We start from the raw sequence: 21,996 nt of genomic DNA, 5'->3' as shown, positions 1-21,996 counted from the left end.
CTGCACTACAAGTGCTTGGTTAGACCAACCCTTGGTTAAATACAGGAAATTTGCATGTAATACATAGCTACATGTAGTGTAGAACCAGTTTCACAATTGATAACGCCCAATTGAACTAGACTAAGGACTAGCGCTGAAGCGAGTTCCATACAAAAACAGTTGATGTCACTAGCGTTTCAATTAGTATCCATGCATGTACGTACAGCCAATGGCATGTTGCATACCAAATCTAAATTGTCCATGCACATCAGTATTTGGTGCATCACAAATTTTACGTGGCAGGAGGCTGGAGTTGGTGGTAGTGGTGGTGGTGGTGGTAGTGGTGGTGGTGGAGGGGGGGAGGAGGGGGGGGGGGGGAAGAGGGAATACAAGTGAAGAGGAAAGAAGTACAGAAGGAAAAAGTACTATGCAAGTATGCTGACAGGGTAGAAGGCATGTGTAGGGATGCAGTGTGAACAGCGAAGGGTATACACAGGTGGTGGATGATGGGGAATAGTGAAAGTTGAAGCTAGGGCTTTTTTGGGAAGAAAGGATATGGTGCTGGGAGTGTTCCCACCTGTGCAATTCAGAACAGAGTCACTGAAGCCAAGCATATTACGTTGGGTGGTATCCTCAACAACTGGATAGTCCAGTTGTCTGTTTGCCACAGTTCTATCCAAGTGGACAGACAGCTTGTTAATTACTGTGCGCTTGAGGGATCTGGCACAGTGGTTGCTGCTAAGTTGATAGATTATATGGTTGCATTCCCAGGTGGCCTGTCTTTCATGGAGTCTCAGAAGTCTGTGACAGGACTGGAGTAGTTTGTTGTGGGAGCATGAATGGGACAGGACTTCTGTCTATGCCTATTGCAGGGAAAAGCCTTGGGGGCCAGAGTGACATAGGGGCAGACAATGATATAGCATATGTTGGCAGAACATCACTTTAAGAGGGGTGGGTAGAATAGTGGAGAGAATATTTCTCATTTCAGGGCATGATGAAAGATATTCAAAACCCTGGCGGACAATGTGATAGAGTTGCTCCAGTTCTACATGGTACTGAGTCATGAGTGGTGTGCTGCTTTGTGGCATGACATTGTGTGTGGGTGGTAATAGGTTGTTGGTGAAATAAGGCATGGTAGATCTGTTTCTGGACAAGGTGGGGTCTGTGAAGGCCTCAATGAGACACTTGGCAGTTTTGGAACTGGGATGCTTGATCATAACATTTAGCACCCCTACCAGCAGAAATCAAGTTGGAGACAGAACAGTTGGCACAAGTGCCACAGAGGAGTAGTCCAGAATGCTGTCACAGAGGCTGTGCATAAATGTTGCAAGGGCAGAGCCACTGACCCAGGTGTTTACCTATCTACAGCAGTAGGATCGGCCCTGCAGTTCTTATGCAGACATCAGTTGCCTCAAACCTGGACTTTGCCTCAAGCCATGCTCTGTTTACCATGTGCTTAGTTTATTCAGTCATTCTTGCTATTTGCATTGAGTTTATTCCATGCTCATCTCTAACCACTGTTCATACTCTCCACTCTCCCATAAATTGGCTCTCATGTTGAGTTTTGTTGCCTCTTCCCAGGTTCAGCTCACTGGGCTTGTAGTCAAGTCGCCAAAGATAGTATACTAATATTTATGCTAACAGTGGTGGTTTTGTGTTATTGTCACACCTGTGCAGGTACAAAAATTGCAAAATAGGATGTATGACACTTTTCTTTATCATAGCGTTCATTTGTGGTCAAATTGGACCAGCATTTTTGCAATGTCAGCAGGAGCAGTTGTGCCTCCAGAAGCAACAACAAAAGCTACAGCAGGAGCAGATGCAAAAAATTGCTGAAACAGAATGTGAGATTGCTCCATATGCATATCAGGCAGGTTGCAAGCCATGACCCTTCAGAAAAGCCTTCTCCCTGCCATCTCTGATGTTCACTGGGTTTGACTAGACTATGGAAAGATAGAAGAATTACCTTCACCAGTTCTTGCTGCACTACCGCATACAGTGTATCCTCAATCCAGCTTGTAAGCTTAGTATCCATCACTGTAGCATTTTACAAGATCTTACAGAATTTGAAGCCCTCTACCAAGCCTTAGAAACTTATTTTTGAGGTTCTATGTCAGTTACTCATGCAGTATTTTAGTCATCAAACCCATGTAGTGGCAGCACGGTTGCAGTTTAACCAGCATCACAAGTGTCCTGAGAAATCATATGAGCCATGGGCCACTTACCTGCATGGTGTCTCATGTAAGCATTAGTTCGGATGTTCTCAATGTACTGCCTTATATGTGGACTCTCTCAGAAGGGATGTGATCATCCAGTTAAGGATCAATCCAAGGTCCTGGCTAGGGTACTGGGATTGTCTGACCCTTCATTAGCTCAAACTGCCAAGATTGCAGAATCACATGATCTTACAGAGGCCACAAAAGATATATTGTCCGCCTATTGGCAGGTGACAAAGTTAGGAGTGCATGGTAAACAGACACCAGTGCCCTTTGGAGTGAGCCAGGTGGCCTTGCTTTGTGTGAAACTGCCATTTGTTGACACTGTTAATAATTTGAATACAGTGACATGACAGTGCTCCCTGTGTTTGCTCACATTGGGTTCAGTGGGTTCAAGTCAATCAAAGCATCATAATCCATGGGTGTGGTATATATCAGGTTTTTGGTGTTGCTCTCCTTCCACATCTGTAACTCGGTACTGCCCCAATCTTTATTTTGTGCGTATTCAATGTGACTGCCCCTGAAAGTAGATGCACTGTGTGGGGTATGCCACAAGGTAAGCCACATGGCAAGAGCTTTTGACAGCCAATGAGCCATGGGACAATTTTCAGAAGCCTCATAATTTTCCCCTGATCTGTAGGCTGTGTCTGAAGCCTCATAAGCATTGCCCTTGCATATTCGGCTAATGTTGGTAATGGATGGGTGACACTGATTGACTTTCAGGTAGATAGTATAATTAACTTACATGAAATGTATTAACTGTTGTGAATACAGACAACCATCAGTTGTTAAGGGGATGATGATAATGAAAATTCATTATGGGCCAGGACTCAAACCCAGATTACATGCTTTACATGAGTGGTCACTTTAACCACCTTAGCTATCTGTGCATGATCCACAGCCAGAGCCAAACTTCCTTATGTCAACATTCCTGTATTACAACCCATACTCATACACACATTATGATTCAATCTCATTCTTAATATCCATAGTTTCTCCTTCAGTCTTTTTTGAGCATTTGTTCCAGAGAGTCAGTATCACTGTCATCATCAATACCAAGGTCACTCCACTGTCTTTTAAACTGTGTAATTCATTCATCAGTTCACTGAGAATCACAGTAATTTGCTCTGATGTAATGCTATGCAAAATATTTGGCTGCATCATTTCATGTTCAAGAGCATCACTCAGACTGTAAGAAAAAACTTTTGATTTTGTCCAACTTGCAAATTTTCAGACAAAGATCTTAAACACAGCTCAGCACAGATATGTCTACAGTTAGCTGATGGAGTAGTATTGCCACTGTCAATAAATGGCAGAGCAAACAGTTTAACCTATTAGATTGCAGCTAGTGAATAAGTGGTCAGGATACCAACAGTGAGGACACTTACATTATGCAAGCACATATTCAGGCCCTTGGCTTGAGGGGTTAATTAGTTGCAAAGTAGCTGGTTCATCTTATATGTTACAAGTGTTGACCAACTAGGATTTTAGGTATGTCTGTGCCTGAGGGTGTGTGTGTGTGTGTGTGTGTGTGTGTGTGTGTGTGTGTGAGAGAGAGAGAGAGAGAGAGAGAGAGAGAGAGAGAGAGAGAGAGTGGGAGAGAGAGAGAGAGAGGGAGAGGGGGAGATAGAGAGAGAGAGAGAGAGAGAGAGAGAGAAAGAGAGAGAGAGAGAGCGAGAGAGAGTGGGAGGGAGAGGGAGAGGGAGAAGGAGAGGGAGAGGGAGAGGGAGAGAGAGAGAGAGAGAGAGAGAGAGAGAGAGAGAGAGAGAGAGATGGAATATGCTGGGGATATATGAACAATAATTTTGTATGTGAATATGCATGTGACAAAGTGTACTGCATGGGAGTGTAATGGACCTCTACAACTGTGTTTTGTATACTCTGTGATGTAGCATTAACTATTGACTGAAATGCATTGTTCTATGTAATGGATGTTAAAATGGATCTTGCCTTATTCCAGCACTGTTTATACTCAGAATTACTTATTTTTCTGTGCTTGTTTCAACAGGTTATGGGCATGGGCACAAGCAAATGCATTCACAGTAAGTATTCTGACATATAGAAGGAAATATCACTACAATAGTCGTGGAAGTGCGTAGTGAAACTATCACGATGAGCTGATTGTGGTGTAGTTTAATATTGCCATTACTACCAGTAAAAATAATTGTGAAAATGAGTGTGGCACAAATACCATGAACAGAGAGACATGTGGGTTGTGAGAACAATGCTACTTGGAAATTTGTTGTGGTAGGATATTTACACTTGGATAACTTATGAGACATAGTCAATGGTACAGTGAAGCCCAATGAGCAAAATTACACAAATAAGGACCAGAAGAAAAGATCAAAGCTGATATTATTGATTGATTCATTAAAATATGTGCACATAGAGGAAAGCTGTGATGGCAAAAGAAGTTTGGGACAAGTTACAGTGTACACTGGAAGATGGTGGTCTTACAAGAAAAGTTGGATTACTCTATGAACTTATAATCACTCTACTGATAACTGCAAAAATGTGGATGAATATGTCAAAAAGATAATATCTACATTGAATCAATTAAGGATCATTAGGTTGGAGATTGACAATGAATGGGTCAGTACATTATTGTTAGCAGAAATGCCCGAGTAACAGGCATCCACAATTATGGTGTTAGAAAGCTCAAGCATACTGATTATGGGAGACAGCATAAAAGTGAAGATCCTACAGGAAGTGAAAAGTAGTCATTGTGACAATTCAGAGAAGAAAACAAGTTTATTCTAAGACAAAAAGAAGAAACCAGCCAAGAGCTACAACTGTCAGCAGATGGGTAACATCATATCCCCATGCTGCAAAAGCCAAGTATAAAGAAAGAAAGGTAGGACGCAAATAGTCCAGAGAGGAGAATTGCTGATCAGGGTAAGGCACTCTAAATTTATTACCCATTTGGAGAAATTAGTAATAGAGAACCAGAATGGATATTAGATTCAGGAGCATCAGTGCATATTATTAGAGACAAAACAGCTCTTTATGATGTTGCTAAAAAAATGCATATTGGTATAACCCACAGATGTGGATGGTTCCAGGCACAGCGTGAGCTTGCTGGGAAAATTTATCTTAATGTAGAACAAGAAAATATTATAGTACATGATGTTTGCTATGTAAAAGATGTTGCAGTTATGTTATTACCTGTAAGTGAAATAGCCAAGAAGGGAAACAGAGTAACCTTTGATGTAAATGTAGCAAAATAGTTAGCCAATATGGGGAAGTTACAGCTAAGGCAACAAATGAAAGGGGAATTTTCAACTTAGATACTGCTAAAGGCATAGATGAAGTTGCAAACCATTATGTGTACTCTGCAAAATGTAGGTTTCTTATGGCATAGACGACTGGGCACCTAAACAGAAAATGCATGTCATGGAATGGAAGATTGCAATAAATGTAAAGAAATATGCAAAATATGTATACAAGGGGAACAGACTAAACTACCCTTTAAGTCAACCATAGCAGAAGTACAAACGTCTTGCAGTTAATACATACAGATGTTTGTGGATAGATGGAGTGTGAATCTATAGGAAGAAGTCATTGTTTTGTTACCTTTATAGACTACTATTCTAGATTTAACAATGTTTATTTTCTAAGTTCTCAAGATCAAGTGAGTGATATTTTTTTAGAACTTTCATAATATGGTAGAAAGAGAAATGGAAAAGAAGATTAAAAACTGTGAGATCTGATAATGGGACAGAGTATACCAATCAAAAATTCAAGAAACATTTGAAGGAGTTATGAATTAGTCATCAAACCATCACCAGATACAGTCCAGCCCAGAATGAAGTAGCAGAGAGAGCAAATAGGACTACATTTGAAAAAGCAAGAAGTATGTTGATATGTTGATTGATGCTGGGTTACCGTAATGCTTTTGGGCAGAGATGGTATCAACAGTTGTGTATTTGATTGCTTACCAAAGTGGTAAAACATAGAACCCCGTACAAAGTGTGGATAGGGAAGAAGTAAAATCTAAGTAAGTTAAAAGTTTTTGAATGCAAAGCTGTGGTACAAATCCTGAAACAATTGATGGGAAATTGGGACCCAAAGTCTAAAAAATATATTTTTGTAGGCTATTGTGAAGACTCACAGGGTACTGACTCATGAATCGTATGAATAAAGAGATACTGACTAGTAGAGATGCTGTATTCCTTGGGAATGATAAAAACAAAATGAAAGAGTATAGTCAAGAGAGTACAGCCACTTCTTCAACATCATCAAGTTCAAGAAATACCAATTCTGGATAAGAAACAGAAAATGAAGAAGGGGAAGAAGAAGGTGACAATGAATACATACATACATACTATGAAGATGAAGTTGTAGAGGATCAAGAAGAGAAAGAAAATATTTTGAGATGTTCTTCTCATGTATCTAAATCTAAAGAATACCCTGATTATGAAATGTATGTATCAGCCCAATCTTTTAATAATGAACCTACAACAGTTGAAGAGTGGTCCTAACTTTCAGTGATGGCGAGAAGCTGTGGAAAGAGAATTAGAGTCATTTTATCAAAATGAAACTTTCAAGTGGGTTGAAATGTCAGGATGTAAAAAACCATTACCATCACTGTGGGTGTTTAGTGTAAAAAATCATGAGAGTGCAGCACCAAAACATAAAGTATGACTTGTAGTCAAGGGATGTTCACAAAAAGAAGGGATAGACTACGGAGAAATATTTGAACCAGTGGTAAAATATGAATCACTTAGATACCTTTTAGCCTTGGCGATAAAACAAGAAGTACTAATTCACCAAATGAATGTGATAACAGCTTACTTAAATGAGAAATTAGATGAAGAAATATACATGATCCCACCAGAAGAAGCTAGAAAAACTCAAATAGAAAAAGAGAAGATTTGATGATTAAAGAAAAGTATTTATGGACTGAAACAGAGTGGCCATTGCTGGAATGGGTGTTTTCATGAAAACCTTGCTAAAGATGGGTATGAAACAATCTAAGGCAGAGCATCGTCTTTGTTGTAGAAGAAGAAAGAAGAGGTCACAATACTGGCTGCATGGATGGATGATTTCTTCATTCTAACTAAAGATGAAGAACAGATGAACAATTTTGAAAGACAGTTAAAAACCAAGATTAACATGCATGACTTGGGAGAGGTTAAAATATTATTCAGGTGTGAAGATTTTTAAAAATAAGAAGACAGAAGAGTTACACATAACCAATTGTCACACACAAAGAAAATTTTGAAACTGTTTGGCCTGAATGACTGTAAACCCATTTCTACACCTATGGAATCAGGAACCCAGTTAATGACCAATGATGAACAAGTGTAGCACAATGAAACTTAACCACATTTAGAGGCAGTAGGGAGCCTTTTATATTTGTCAGAAACATGAAAGCCTGATATTGCTTTCTGAACAAGTGTTGTAAGCAGATTCTGCAAAAGCCCAAGACAGAAACACTGGAGAGCTGTTAAATGGATATTTAGATATCTAAAGGAAACAACAGACTATAAATTAAGACATTGTAAAATGATAAATATAAAGCTTGAGAGCTGTGGTCAAGCAGCTAGGTGAAGCGAGTAGGAGAGCAGACATTCCATTACTGGATGTTGTTTTAGATTAATGGGAGGACTTATACCTTGGTCATGTAGAAGACAGAAATCAGTAGCCTTGAGCACTGTAGAAGCTGAGTATATAGCTCTGTCACACACAATTCAAGAAGCACTGTGGATCATGACTCTATTGTGATATAGGGCATAATATTAGTATGGAAAGCACCAACATAATCTGTGACAACAAGGGAGCCATAAACGTAGCTGGAAACAATTTACCAGTGCCAGAACCAAATACATCAATATAAGGCACTATTTTATAGGGGATCACAAAGAGAAAGGAAATACTGAAGTATTTACGCACAGAAGAGACATACTAACCAAACCCTTGAAAAAGGAGAAATTTTGGAAGGTAGTGAGACAATATGGTTTGACTTGTGAAAGTGACATTTGAAATATCTGTTCAAAGGGGGAGGGGGGTTAATTTTGCGAGTGTGTATGGGGCAAAGTGTATTGGAAGGAGTGTAATGGACCTCTATGACAGTGCTTTGTATACTCTAATGCATTACCTTAACTATGGGCTGTAATTAACTGTTCTATGTAGTTTAATAGATGTTAAAATATAGCTTGCTTTATTCCCGCATTTTGCATATTCAGAATTACTTATTTCACTGTTCTAGTTCCAATAGAATACATCACTATTACAGGGGGTATTTCCAGACAAACAGAAATGTTTCTGGTTGGAGCTGTTGGTGATGGCAGTCATGATGCATGACATGTACTTGCTTGTGTGAATGTATGTGTGTTTTCTTTGCTGAGGAAGGCTTTGGCCAAAAGCTATAATGTGAACCTGCATTTTGTTGTGTCTTCCTGCAACTCAACAGGGCATGTTTACAATGTGTATCAATCTAGGCTTTTCCTACTATTGTTGAAATGTGCTACTGTCAGACATATTTACAAGAAAGGTAGCAAGATAGATGTTAATAATTATTGACAAATCTCACTTCTTACCTACCACTCAAACATACTAGAGAAGATTACATATGCATGAACCATATCACATCTCTCTCATAATAACACTCTTAGTTTGAGTTTGGAATTGAAAAAGGGTCATTCCATGAAACATGCTATTTGCTCAGTTCATAAATCAGATTACATAAGATTTTATTGACCCATATGTATCTTCTCAAGAGCACCCACACATTAGTTTTTGGGGGAGGGTGGGACAAGACCTGGGGGTATGGAGTGTTTGACCCATATGTATCTTCTCAAGAGCACCCACACAGTAGTTTTTGGGGGGAGGGTGGGAAAAGACCGGGGGTATGGAGTGTTTTCAATATTTTCAAAGATGAATGGTGACTTTTAGTACCCATTAAAAAGTTCCAGTTCCTGCACTATTATAAACTTGAATAATACCAGCTTTTAAATTATTCTCTTGAAAGAAAGACAACTGGCTATGCCATTTTTTTTTTCTTTTACTGATAGCTAGAGAGTGGCCTCATCCCTCACCTCCCATCCCACCCCCACTCCTACCACCCTTGCCCTGGATGATATGGGCACCCTTGTATCTTCCATGACTCGACAAAAGTATTTGATTGCACCGTTCATTGTACTGTCCTAAAGAAGCTCATATATTGTGGTAGAGATCTTGCTAGATACTGGTTTTCATAATATCTAACTAAAAGTATGCAGTATGTCACATCAAGAATCACAGAAAGTGTACACAATGAAACAGGATCTTCAGAATGTGGTATCATTACTATAAGCTAGATCTAGCAAAGGGATCAATAATGGGTCTGTTTATATTCTTGTTGCATATAAATGATATGTCATCATATATCAAAGAAGCAGAAATAGTTCTCTTTGATGATGATGCAAGTATTGTAGTCAAGTCTAATGTAGAAACTTCAACACTTGTAAATAAAATTTTCTTGAAAATTAATAACTGAGCCTCTGAAAATGGCCTGTCCCTGAACTGGAAATCATATGCTACAGTCTTTCAGAATTTGAAAACAAGAGCAACATTCACAAACATAATACTAGAAGGAGAAATGAGTTACACTATTCTTTACTCAGTCTTATCGTAACACAGGAAGGACTGTGGAAGTCACCCATTGCAAATCTGAGCATCTGCTCAATGATAAAAAGATAATAAATTAATTTCAAACACAATCTGGAGTCATGTCTGCTTGACAACTCCCATGACTCCACAGAAAAATTTCTAAATATGTAATAATATAGTCTAATTGTGATGTGTGTGTGTCTGTGTGTGTGTGTGTAGATTAGATTAGTTTTTCGTTCCATAGATCCGTGCCGAGGAGATCCTCATGGATGTGGAACATGTCAATTTATTTTTATTTTATTTATTTTTTTTAAAAGCTGAAACAACAATACTAATGTATGAGTATATACAATACATCATTTTTTAAGCTGAAATAACAATACTAATAGTATGAGTATATACAATACATCATTTGTTTCTATTAAAAAATTCGCCAATGGAGTAGAAGGAGTTGCCCACTAGTAAGTCTTTCAGGCTCCTTTTAAACTGATCTTTATTTGTAACTAAATTTTTTATGTTTGCTGGCAAATTGAAGATGAGTGTTCCTGAGTAGTGGACCCCTTTTTGAACTAAAGTAAGTGCTTTTAAGTCCTTGTGCAGATCATTTTTGTTCCTGGTGTTGTATGTATAAACTGAGCTGTTTGTTGGAAAAATAGATATATTATTTAGGACAAATTTCATTAAGGAGTAAATATACTGAGAGACAGTAGTTAGTGTACCCAGTTCTTTGAAGAGGTTTCTACAGGACGTCCGTGAATTTACTCCACAAATAACACATATTACATGCTTTTGGACTCTGTAAGCTTTTGTTTGACTTGAAGAGTTACTCCAAACTATTATACACTCCTGGAAATTGAAATAAGAACACCATGAATTCATTGTCCCGGGAAGGGGAAACTTTATTGACACATTCCTGGGGTCAGATACATCACATGATCACACTGACAGAACCACAGGCACATAGACACAGGCAACAGAGCATGCACAATGTCAGCACCAGTACAGTGTATATCCACCTTTCGCAGCAATGCAGGCTGCTATTCTCCCATGGAGACGATCGTAGAGATGCTGGATGTAGTCCTGTGGAACGGCTTGCCATGCCATTTCCACCTGGCGCCTCAGTTGGACCAGCGTTCGTGCTGGACGTGCAGACCACGTGAGACGACGCTTCATCCAGTCCCAAACATGCTCAATGGGGGACAGATCCGGAGATCTTGCTGGCCAGGGTAGTTGACTTACACCTTCTAGAGCACGTTGGGTCGCACGGGATACATGCGGACGTGCATTGTCCTGTTGGAACAGCAAGTTCCCTTGCCGGTCTAGGAATGGTAGAACGATGGGTTTGATGACGGTTTGGATGTACCGTGCACTATTCAGTGTCCCCTCGACGATCACCAGTGGTGTACGGCCAGTGTAGGAGATCGCTCCCCACACCATGATGCCGGGTGTTGGCCCTGTGTGCCTCGGTCGTATGCAGTCCTGATTGTGGCGCTCACCTGCACGGCGCCAAACATGCATACGACCATCATTGGCACCAAGGCAGAAGCGACTCTCATCGCTGAAGACGACACGTCTCCATTCGTCCCTCCATTCACGCCTGTCGTGACACCACTGGAGGCGGGCTGCACGATGTTGCGGCGTGAGCGGAAGACGGCCTAACGGTGTGCGGGACCGTAGCCCAGCTTCATGGAGATGGTTGCGAATGGTCCTCGCCGATACCCCAGGAGCAACAGTGTCCCTAATTTGCTGGGAAGCGGCGGTGCGGTCCCCTACGGCACTGCACAGGATCCTACGGTCTTGGCGTGCATCCGTGCGTCGCTGGGGTCCGGTCCCAGGTCGACGGGCACGTGCACCTTCCACCGACCACTGGCGACAACATCGATGTACTGTGGAGACCTCACGCCCCACGTGTTGAGCAATTCGGCGGTACGTCCACCCGGCCTCCCGCATGCCCACTATACACCCTCGCTCAAAGTCCGTCAACTGCACATACGGTTCACGTCCACGCTGTCGCGGCATGCTACCAGTGTTAAAGACTGCGATGGAGCTCCGTATGCCACGGCAAACTGGCTGACACTGACGGCGGCGGTGCACAAATGCTGCGCAGCTAGCGCCATTCGACAGCCAACACCGCGGTTCCTGGTGTGTCCGCTGTGCCATGCGTGTGATCATTGCTTGTACAGCCCTCTCGCAGTGCTCGGAGCAAGTATGGTGGGTCTGACACACCGGTGTCAATGTGTTCTTTTTTCCATTTCAGGGAGTGTATATACCATATGACATTATGGAATGAAAGTAGGCAAAGTATGGAAGCTTTTTCATTTTTATGTCATCTATGTCTGCTAACACTCAAATTGCAAATACAGATTTGTACCCTTAAGGAATTTCTGCAGTTCTGTGGTGTGCTCCTCCCAACTGAATTTATTATTAAGTTGTAATCCTAGGAATTTAAGACTGTCAACTTCTTCTACCTGCTCTTCTTCATACTTTATGCATTTGCTGGGTGGAAACCTCTTACAGGTTCTGAATTGCATATAGTGAGCCTTTTCGAAGTTTAATGTCAGTGAGTTGGCTTTAAACCATTTATTAATATCCATGAAACTATCATTAGCAGAGCTTTCTAGAACTACACTCAACATACTATTTATTGCAATACTTGTGTCATCTGCAAACAAAATGAAATCTTCTTCTGGCAGTGTAACTGATGAGAGATCATTAATGTACACAAGAAAAAGCAATGGCCCTAAGATGTATCCTTGTGGGACACCACATGTAATTTCTTCCACTTCTGATGATGACTGAGGACTTAATTCACTAGTCCCTTGCACTGACACCCTTTGTTTCCTGTTAGCAAGGTATGACTTGAACCATTTTGCAGCACTGCCCGTGGCACCACAGAATTCTAATTTATTTAAAAGGATGTTGTGGTTCACACAATCAAATGCCTTTGACAAATCATAGAAAATACCTGCTGCTTGTAATTTTTTATTTAATGAATTAAGTACATTTTCACTGTAGGTGTAAATAGCATTCTCGATATCAGAAACCTTCAGAAATCCAAACTGTGTTCTTGATAATATATTATTTGTGGTCAGATGGTTGAGAAGCTGCCTGTACATTACTTTTTCTAAAATCTTTGAGAATGCTGGCAAAAGTGAAATCAGTCTGTAGTTTTATGGTATCTTTTTATCCCCTTTCTTGAATAGAGGCTTCACATCTGCATATTTTAGCCAGTTAGGAAATGTCCCAGTTATAATTGACTGGTTACACAAGTAACTTAGAATTGTACTAAACTCAGAAGAACATGCCTTAATTAACTTTGCTGATATTTCATTGTAACCACTAGAATGCTTTGTTTTTAAAGATTTTATTATGGAAGTTATTTCTTTTGGTAAAGTGAGTGACATATTCATGTACATGAAGCTATTTGTAAAGGCTAGTTTCAGAAATTGAAAGGCATTATTTACTGATGCTGACAATCCCATTCTATCAGTAACAGATATAAAGTACTTGTTAAATATATTTGCGACACTATGCCCAATGGTTACCAATGTGTCACCCACAATTAATGCTATTTGCTCCTGTTCCTTTCTTGTTCTACCAGTCTCTTCTTTCACTATATCACATATTGTTTTTATTTTTTTCCCTGACATTGCAATCTTCTTCTCGTAGTGCATTTGTTTAGATGTCTGAATTACTTTTGTTAATATTTTACATTATTCCTTGTATTTAGCTAAATCATCAGCATTGGGGCTGTTCTTGATCAACAGATACATTTTCCTTTTTGTCTTACATTCCTTGTGTTATCCATGGTTTTATTATAGACTTATGTTTAATTTGAATAACTTTTAGAGGAAAACAGTTTTCAAACATGCTACTGACATTGTTCATGAATCTGTTATATTTTTCATTCATGTCATGAGCACTATAAACATCGTTCCAGTTCATGTGTGTGTGTGTGTGTGTGTGTGTGTGTGTGTGTGTGTGTGTGTGTGTGTGTGTGTGTGTGTGTGTGTGTGTGTGCATTAGAGAGAGAGAGAGAGAGAGAGAGAGAGAGAGAGCCTGAATTGAAGTAAGTACAAATCAATGCATATATGTATGGAATAAAAATAAAAACTTACAACAGTGCTGTAAATGGTCAACATGTTGGCATATTTTCAGTGAGAAAATGTAGAATAACTGTTAAACTGATTCATTTCATATCATAGCAACAGATCACAATAATGCCATTGTATCATACAACTAAATCACTTCCTGGTTGTGGTCATTACATTAATACCTAAAATTACTACCACCAACATTTTTCTGTGTATTTATGAACACTACTTACCCCAGAAAATACAGTAGGGATTTTATACAGTTATCAATAATAGACAGATGGGTGCCTGAGGAAAATTTGTGTATACATTTTCTTACCACTGTGCCAAACAAGCTGTGCAGCTGTAAATACTTAGTGATACCTGTACAATGACAATGCAGCTTGCTAGTTAATACCTAAACTGTATTTACAACCACAGAGTTCAGCATAAATGCCTAATTAATATAGGAAATAGAGAGTACAGTACTCACTAATTCATAGACCACAGAAGTTAGTTATAATTTTCATGTGTAGGCACCCTCTTTTCCTTTTATATTTCTTAGTAGTACAATATTAATTTGTATCCATCTAGAAGTTCAATTTCAGTGATTTCTGGCTGATATTCTCAAAGATGCAGCATTTCCCCTGATATTCTACTTGCTCTGCCATTTTCCTGTGTTGATAATTCATGTTAATCCTTTTTATATATGAGCCTTACATTTTAAGGGAATGTGCTGATTAACTGTTCTTTCTTGCACATGATCCACACTATTATATTTATTTTATAACAAATTCAAAAATTATGTTTAAAAATTCTCCAAACCTTATTGTGACAAAAAGGAAAATGTTCCATATTTGTGATATATACTTACAGTCTTCATCAGTACGTAGCCCTGTAGTAGCTGGCAACCAACTTCCTAAATTAGATTCTGGTTGGACTGTCACCTCATATGTGGTGAAAGGTGTAGCATTTTGGAAGATATAAACAGTCTGATCTGCATCTACACTGTCTATAATTAGTGAACAGTCCATCTCACAAGAATCTTCTGAGGTTTCATTTGAACAATTTATGTAAACTACATATCTTTCAATAAAAGATTCAGTCCCATAGACTGGTGGCTCCCAAGAAACAATAAAAGATGATGATGTCACATCTGACACAGTAAGGTTCTGCACAGAGTCTGAAACAAAATACAGTCTTGGAATGAAAAGATAGCATTTACATTCTATTGACTATGATTAATCATGACAACATGGTCAGAGAACTATGTTCAATGACTAATTACAAATATGGCAACAATACAAGCAACAAAAGTATATATGTAATGAGAGGGGCACTGTTAAGAAATGCATATTAAATATTACATCTGGAGGCTTATAGGCTTAAAACGAGGAGAAATGTGAATGCAGAGAAAGGCTGTTAAGGTTGAAAGCAAATTGGCATTCCTACCATGTGGCTGCATGGTGGCAGACAGTTTCTGCCAACATGCTGTGTTGGAGTTCTTGCACTGACTGGTCTGATTGCATGTTATATGTTACCAGATACAATAATTCCATAACCTGAAGATGCGAGTTTAAAATAATTAGTACAAATGAAGTGGACTCCCTAAATTAAATTTTGGCAAGAATGGTTATAAAAATGCCCCTATGCAAGTACACATCAATATTGCACAAACAACTGTAAAGTGTGTGGGAACAGGAATTTCCTATTATATCACATGTGAGGATGCCTTCCCAGTCCATTTATCTACAGAGCATGGGAAAAATGTCTGGGTTCTATAAACTATGTAAGTGCTCCTTTGCAGTAGACTGTCTTCAAGCATGTATCACTTCAGATTTTCAGTGGTTTAGTGACTCACTGTCATGAATCAAACAAACATGAGAGCATTTGTTTTGCCCTACTTTATATAAATTCAAAATACCCTGTTAGTCCTATCTGGTATGAGTCCTACATGCTTGAGCAGTATTTTAAGATTGGTCAAACAAGTTTTTGTAAGGAATCTGCTTTGTAGATTGACTGCATTTTCCACTCTCCTATCAGTGAATTAAACTTATAAACAAACATTTGGCAACAAAGTCCAGCATTTGGTTAGTTTGCTTTGATCCTGTCAATTTAAGTACCTGTGTCATCCAAAACAGTCTGAACACTACTTACTGTTACACATATCAATTTGCAATGAAACATGTCTGTTTACAAGTACGCCTACAGCATCCTGCTTCTATAAACATTTTCTAACCTTTCTTCTAACTTCCCACATAGCTTTATAATAGTATCTACCATTTATTTCTGTTATAACACTTCAATCACAAGTTTTCACATACTTATTCTTAACCTTATTTAACATTTTTCTATCATTCCTTTTGTCTCTTTACCATCGAACCATGAATCTCTGTTTCTTCTACTCCACCAATTCCAAAAACTCCAATCACACATCCTCTTCCTGAAATCCTGTATGACACATGGGCTCCCACCTAATGGGTTTACCACTGAAATTGGCATTTCAGGCTGTCACCCATCCTGCTGCAACAACCTTCACCTTTTCCAGTTCCATCAGTGTCTCACCTTCACCAATATGATCCTTTATAATAATATATACCAACCTCAAGCCATACATGACAGTCTCTACTCCTCTCACAAAATCCTTTTACTCTGAGATCACAAGTTTCTGAATGCTATAACTGAAATAGAAACTTTTGTACTTCAACAATTGAAACAACATTGTCAGTACTATCTGAGGAAGCTGTCCAGCTACAGCTGTCTTATGATCACTCTGATCCATCCCCTGACCAAAATCAACCCCTAAGATCTCCCCAACCATGCCTTGCTGACTTTACCCATCTTTCACATCCCCAGAAACTTTCTCCACTCTCCATGAAACATGCTGCTCTTGAACGTCCTTCCCATAATGCTATTGTCAAACTTTCCACCAAAACTCTGACCCCTGCAGAAATCTCAGTACTTCCTAAAGCCCTCACTTTCAGCTCAAAACCTAAGTTCAGCCTCGATGGACTAGTAAAGGACCTTCTTTCCTTTACTCATTCTTTTGCAGTGGAAACATTTCTTTGCCATGAACTTCACTAATAACATCCAACCAAAACCCCACAAAGAAGATTGTTTAAAACAGTTACAACATCCCTCCAATTATGCCCCTTCTCCCCTTCCATCTCTCAGGAATTCCGCACTTCTAATATGGCCTTGTCTTCTTTTCCTAAACCCCTTGTCAGTGAGTGCAACACCATCCCTATGTAACTCACAGCTTCCCATAATCTGAAAAACCAATCCAGACTTTCCCGCTGTAAAACCAAAAACCACAACCCTTTTGGGACCCTGTATCCATTTTCCAGTCTCATCCCCACTCCCCCAAAGAGGGCATTTCTGTAATATCAGTAATTTACACCAATTGAAACTGCTGCTTTGATTTTGTCTTTTCTGGTTATCTGGATTCGAATACACTGAAGATTTTCTTTTGCAGCAAATTAGTAATTTGCTCTACTTTAAGCTATTGTTTTAACATTGTTTCCATTGGGATTCACCAATATGCAGAAGGAAGGAAACATGTTGGATGAAAAGCTGATGTACCATCACAATTTGTACATATTACAAACTTCAGGCACATGGTAGGAATAATTTTGCTATTGTAATTATGGAGTAATTAACAATTAAAGTTCCAATATTTCTAGTCATCAAAGAGAGCTGTTTTCATTCATTCAAACTAAAAACAAATTGTATCTCTAATAGAAGTATGACATGATAATTTTTCTGTCAGAATTAAGAATACTCATGTCTTTTATTGATGTTAGTTAATGGAATTGTAATTACTAATATATAGAAATGTAAAGTTTTACTCATACAGTGGAATGTCAGGTCTTAAATGGCTACACAGCGTGGGAGTCAGGACAGGTTCCATCAGACTGGACGAAAGCAGTAATCACACCAACATTTAAACATGGAAACAGAAAAGATTGTAACAACTACAGAGGTATCTCTTTAATCAGTGTTGTGGGTAAAATCTTCTCAGGCATTGTTGAAAGGAAAGTGCGAGTATTAGTTGAGGACAAATTGGATGAAAATCAGTGTGGGTTTAGGCCTCTTAGAGGTTGTCAGGACCAGATCTTTAGCTTATGGCAAATAATGGAGAAGTGTTACGAGTGGAACAGGGAATTGTATCTATGCTTTATAGATCTAGAAAAGGCATATGACCAGGTTCCTAGATGGAAGTTATTGTCTGTTCTACAAGATTATGGAATAGGAGGCAAACTTTTGCAAGCAATTAAAGGTCTTTACATAGATAGTCAGGCAGCAGTTAGAGTTGACGGTAAATTGAGTTCATGGTTCAGAGTAGTTTCAGGGGTAAGACAAGGCTGCAACCTGTCTCCACTGTTGTTCATATTATTTATGGATCATATGTTGAAAACAATAAACTGGCTGGGTGAGATTAAGATATGTGAACACAAAATAAGCAGTCTCGCATATGCGGATGACTTAGTTGTGATGGCAGATTCGATTGAAAGTTTGCAAAATAATATTTCAGAGCTAGATCAGAAATGTAAGGACTATGGTATGAAGATTAACATCTCCAAAACTAAAGTAGTGACAGTGGGAAAGAGATATAAACAGATTAAGTGCCAACTAGGAGGAACAAAGTTAGAACAGGTAGACAGTTTCAAGTACTTAGGATGCATATTCTCACAGGATGGCAACATAGTGAAAGAACTTGGAAGCGAGGTGTAGCAAAGCTAATGCAGTGAGCGCTCAGCTATGATCTACTCTCTTCTGCAAGAAGGAAGTCAGTACCAAGACTAAGTTATCTGTGCACCATTCAATCTTTCGACCAACTTTGTTGTATGGGAGTGAAAGCTGGGTGGATTCAGGTTACCTTATCAATAAGGTTGAGGTTATGGATATGAAAGTAGCTAGGATGATTGCAGGTACTAGTAGATGGGAACAATGGCAGGAGGGTGTCCACAATGAGGAAATCAAAGAAAAACTGGGAATTAACTCTATAGATGTAGCAGTCAAGGCGAACAGGCTTAGATGGTGGGGGCATGTTACATGCATGGGAGAAGCAAGGTTACCCAAGAGACTCATGGGTTCAGCAGTAGAGGGTAGGAGGTTTTGGGGAAGACCAAGGAGAAGGTACCTGGATTCGGTTAAGAATGATTTTGAAGTAATAGGCTTAACATCAGAAGAGGCAGCAATGTTAGCACTGAATAGGGGATCATGGAGGAATTTTATAAGGGGGACTATGCTCCAGATCCCCCCATGAACCATGGACCTTGCCATTGGTGGGGAGGCTTGCATGCCTCAGCGATACAGATAGCCGTACCATAGGTGCAACCACAACGGAGGGGTATCTGTTGAGAGGCCAGACAAACGTGTGGTTCCTGAAGAGGGGCAGCAGCCTTTTCAGTAGTTGCAAGGGCAACAGTCTGGATGATTGACTGATCTGGCCTTGTAACAATAACCAAAACGGCCTTGCTGTGCTGGTACTGCGAACGGCTGAAAGCAAGGGGAAACTACAGCCGTAATTTTTCCCGAGGGCATGCAGCTTTACTGTATGATTACATGATGATGGCGTCCTCTTGGGTAAAATATTCTGGAGGTAAAATAGTCCCCCATTCGGATCTCCGGGCGGGGACTACTCAAGAGGATGTCGTTATCAGGAGAAAGAAAACTGGCGTTCTACAGATCGGAGCATGGAATGTCAGATCCCTTAATCGGGCAGGTAGGTTAGAAAATTTAAAAAGGGAAATGGATAGGTTGAAGTTAGATATAGTGGGAATTAGTGAAGTTCGGTGGCAGGAGGAACAAGACTTCTGGTCAGGTGACTACAGGGTTATAAACACAAAATCAAATAGGGGGAATGCAGGAGTAGGTTTAATAATGAATAGGAAAATAGGAATGCGGGTAAGCTACTACAAACAGCATAGTGAACGCATTATTGTGGCCAAGATAGATACGAAGCCCACACCTACTACAGTAGTACAAGTTTATATGCCAACTAACTCTGCAGATGACGAAGAAATTGAAGAAATGTATGATGAAATAAAAGAAATTATTCAGATTGTGAAGGGAGACGAAAATTTAATAGTCATGGGTGACTGGAATTCGAGTGTAGGAAAAGGGAGAGAAGGAAACATAGTAGGTGAATATGGATTGGGGGAGAGAAATGAAAGAGGAAGCCGCCTGGTAGAATTTTGCACAGAGCACAACATAATCATAACTAACACTTGGTTTAAGAATCATGAAAGAAGGTTGTATACATGGAAGAACCCTGGAGATACTAAAAGGTATCAGATAGATTATATAATGCTAAGACAGAGATTTAGGAACCAGGTTTTAAATTGTAAGACATTTCCAGGGGCAGATGTGGACTCTGACCACAATCTATTGGTTATGACCTGTAGATTAAAACTGAAGAAACTGCAAAAAGGTGGGAATTTAAGGAGATGGGACCTGGATAAACTGAAAGAACCAGAGGTTGTACAGAGATTCAGGGAGAGCATAAGGGAGCAATTGACAGGAATGGGGGAAATAAATACAGTAGAAGAAGAATGGGTAGCTTTGAGGGATGAAGTAGTGAAGGCAGCAGAGGATCAAGTAGGTAAAAAGACGAGGGCTAGTAGAAATCCTTGGGTAACAGAAGAAATATTGAATTTAATTGATGAAAGGAGAAAATATAAAAATGCAGTAAGCGAAACAGGCAAAAAGGAATACAAACGTCTCAAAAATGAGATCGACAGGAAGTGCAAAATGGCTAAGCAGGGATGGCTGGAGGACAAATATAAGGATGTAGAGGCCTATCTCACTAGGGGTAAGATAGATACCGCCTACAGGAAAATTAAAGAGACCTTTGGAGATAAGAGAACGACTGGTATGAATATCAAGAGCTCAGATGGAAACCCAGTTCTAAGCAAAGAAGGGAAAGCAGAAAGGTGGAAGGAGTATATAGAGGGTCTATACAAGGGCGATGTACTTGATGACAATATTATGGAAATGAAAGAGGATGTAGATGAAGATGAAATGGGAGATACGATACTGCGTGAAGAGTTTGACAGAGCACTAAAAGACCTGAGTCGAAACAAGGCCCCCGGAGTAGACAATATTCCATTGGAACTACTGACGGCCGTGGGAGAGCCAGTCCTGACAAAACTCTACCATCTGGTGAGCAAGATGTATGAAACAGGTGAAATACCCTCAGACTTCAAGAAGAATATAATAATTCCAATCCCAAAGAAAGCAGGTGTTGACAGATGTGAAAATTACCGAAGTTTGTGGCACAACCTGACCAGAAGAAGGGATCGGTTGGTAGGACATGTTCTGAGGCATCAAGGGATCACCAATTTAGTATTGGAGGGCAGCGTGGAGGGAAAAAATCGTAGAGGGAGACCAAGAGATGAATACACTAAGCAGATTCAGAAGGATGTAGGTTGCAGTAGGTACTGGGAGATGAAAAAGCTTGCACAGGATAGAGTGGCATGGAGAGCTGCATCAAACCAGTCTCAGGACTGAAGACCACAACAACAACAACATGCTCCAGATTGAACGCTGAAAGGTATAATCAGTCGTAAATGATGATGATGATGATCATGATGATGAATATTAATTGGAGGCACCAGGTATTGGAACTTGCGATACCACACATTATCGATGACACAGTGGCTCCCAGCAGGCCACGACAGACCCGCCATTTACGTGGCGAGAAATATGAGTTATAGCCATATTCAACAGATTGCAATCTATTGGAGACAGAAGAACAGAACATTATGATGACAGCAACTGTGAGCCACCACATGAGACATCCTTCCAGGTTCTCTGGTGACGATGACCAAGATCCAAACAAGTGGCTGAAGGTATATGAGTGTACAGCCAAATTTAACAAATGGGATGACACTGTGTGTTTGGCTAACGTATTATTGTACTTGGAGGTCACTGCCAAACACTGGTATGAAAATAATGAGGAGAAGTTCACAAGCTGGGAAGTATTCCAGGTGGAACTGCACAAGTATTTCAGTGGCACACAACGACAGAAGTGCAAGGCTGAAGATAAATTAAAGTACAGGGCACAGCATCCAGGAGAAACAACAGCATCCTACATTCAAGACGTCTTGAAGCTGTGTAAAATGGTGGTT

General features: G+C 39.7%; 1 protein-coding gene across 2 annotated transcripts in view; it reads right to left on the bottom strand.

The window, feature by feature from the left end:
- LOC126412247 (phosphatidylinositol phosphatase PTPRQ-like) overlaps nucleotides 1-21,996 on the bottom strand; it is a 452,520-nt gene that overhangs the window by 372,701 nt on the left and 57,823 nt on the right. For both annotated transcript variants that reach the window (XM_050081743.1, XM_050081744.1), the window contains exon 2: nucleotides 14,736-15,044. In XM_050081743.1, the coding sequence (XP_049937700.1) occupies nucleotides 14,736-15,044 (309 nt within the window). The remainder of the gene's footprint in view (nucleotides 1-14,735; nucleotides 15,045-21,996) is intronic.

Source organism: Schistocerca serialis, chromosome 7, assembly GCF_023864345.2.
Source record: "Schistocerca serialis cubense isolate TAMUIC-IGC-003099 chromosome 7, iqSchSeri2.2, whole genome shotgun sequence".
Classification (NCBI taxonomy): Eukaryota; Metazoa; Arthropoda; class Insecta; order Orthoptera; family Acrididae; genus Schistocerca; species Schistocerca serialis.
This window is presented reverse-complemented; position numbering and strand designations above follow the sequence as displayed.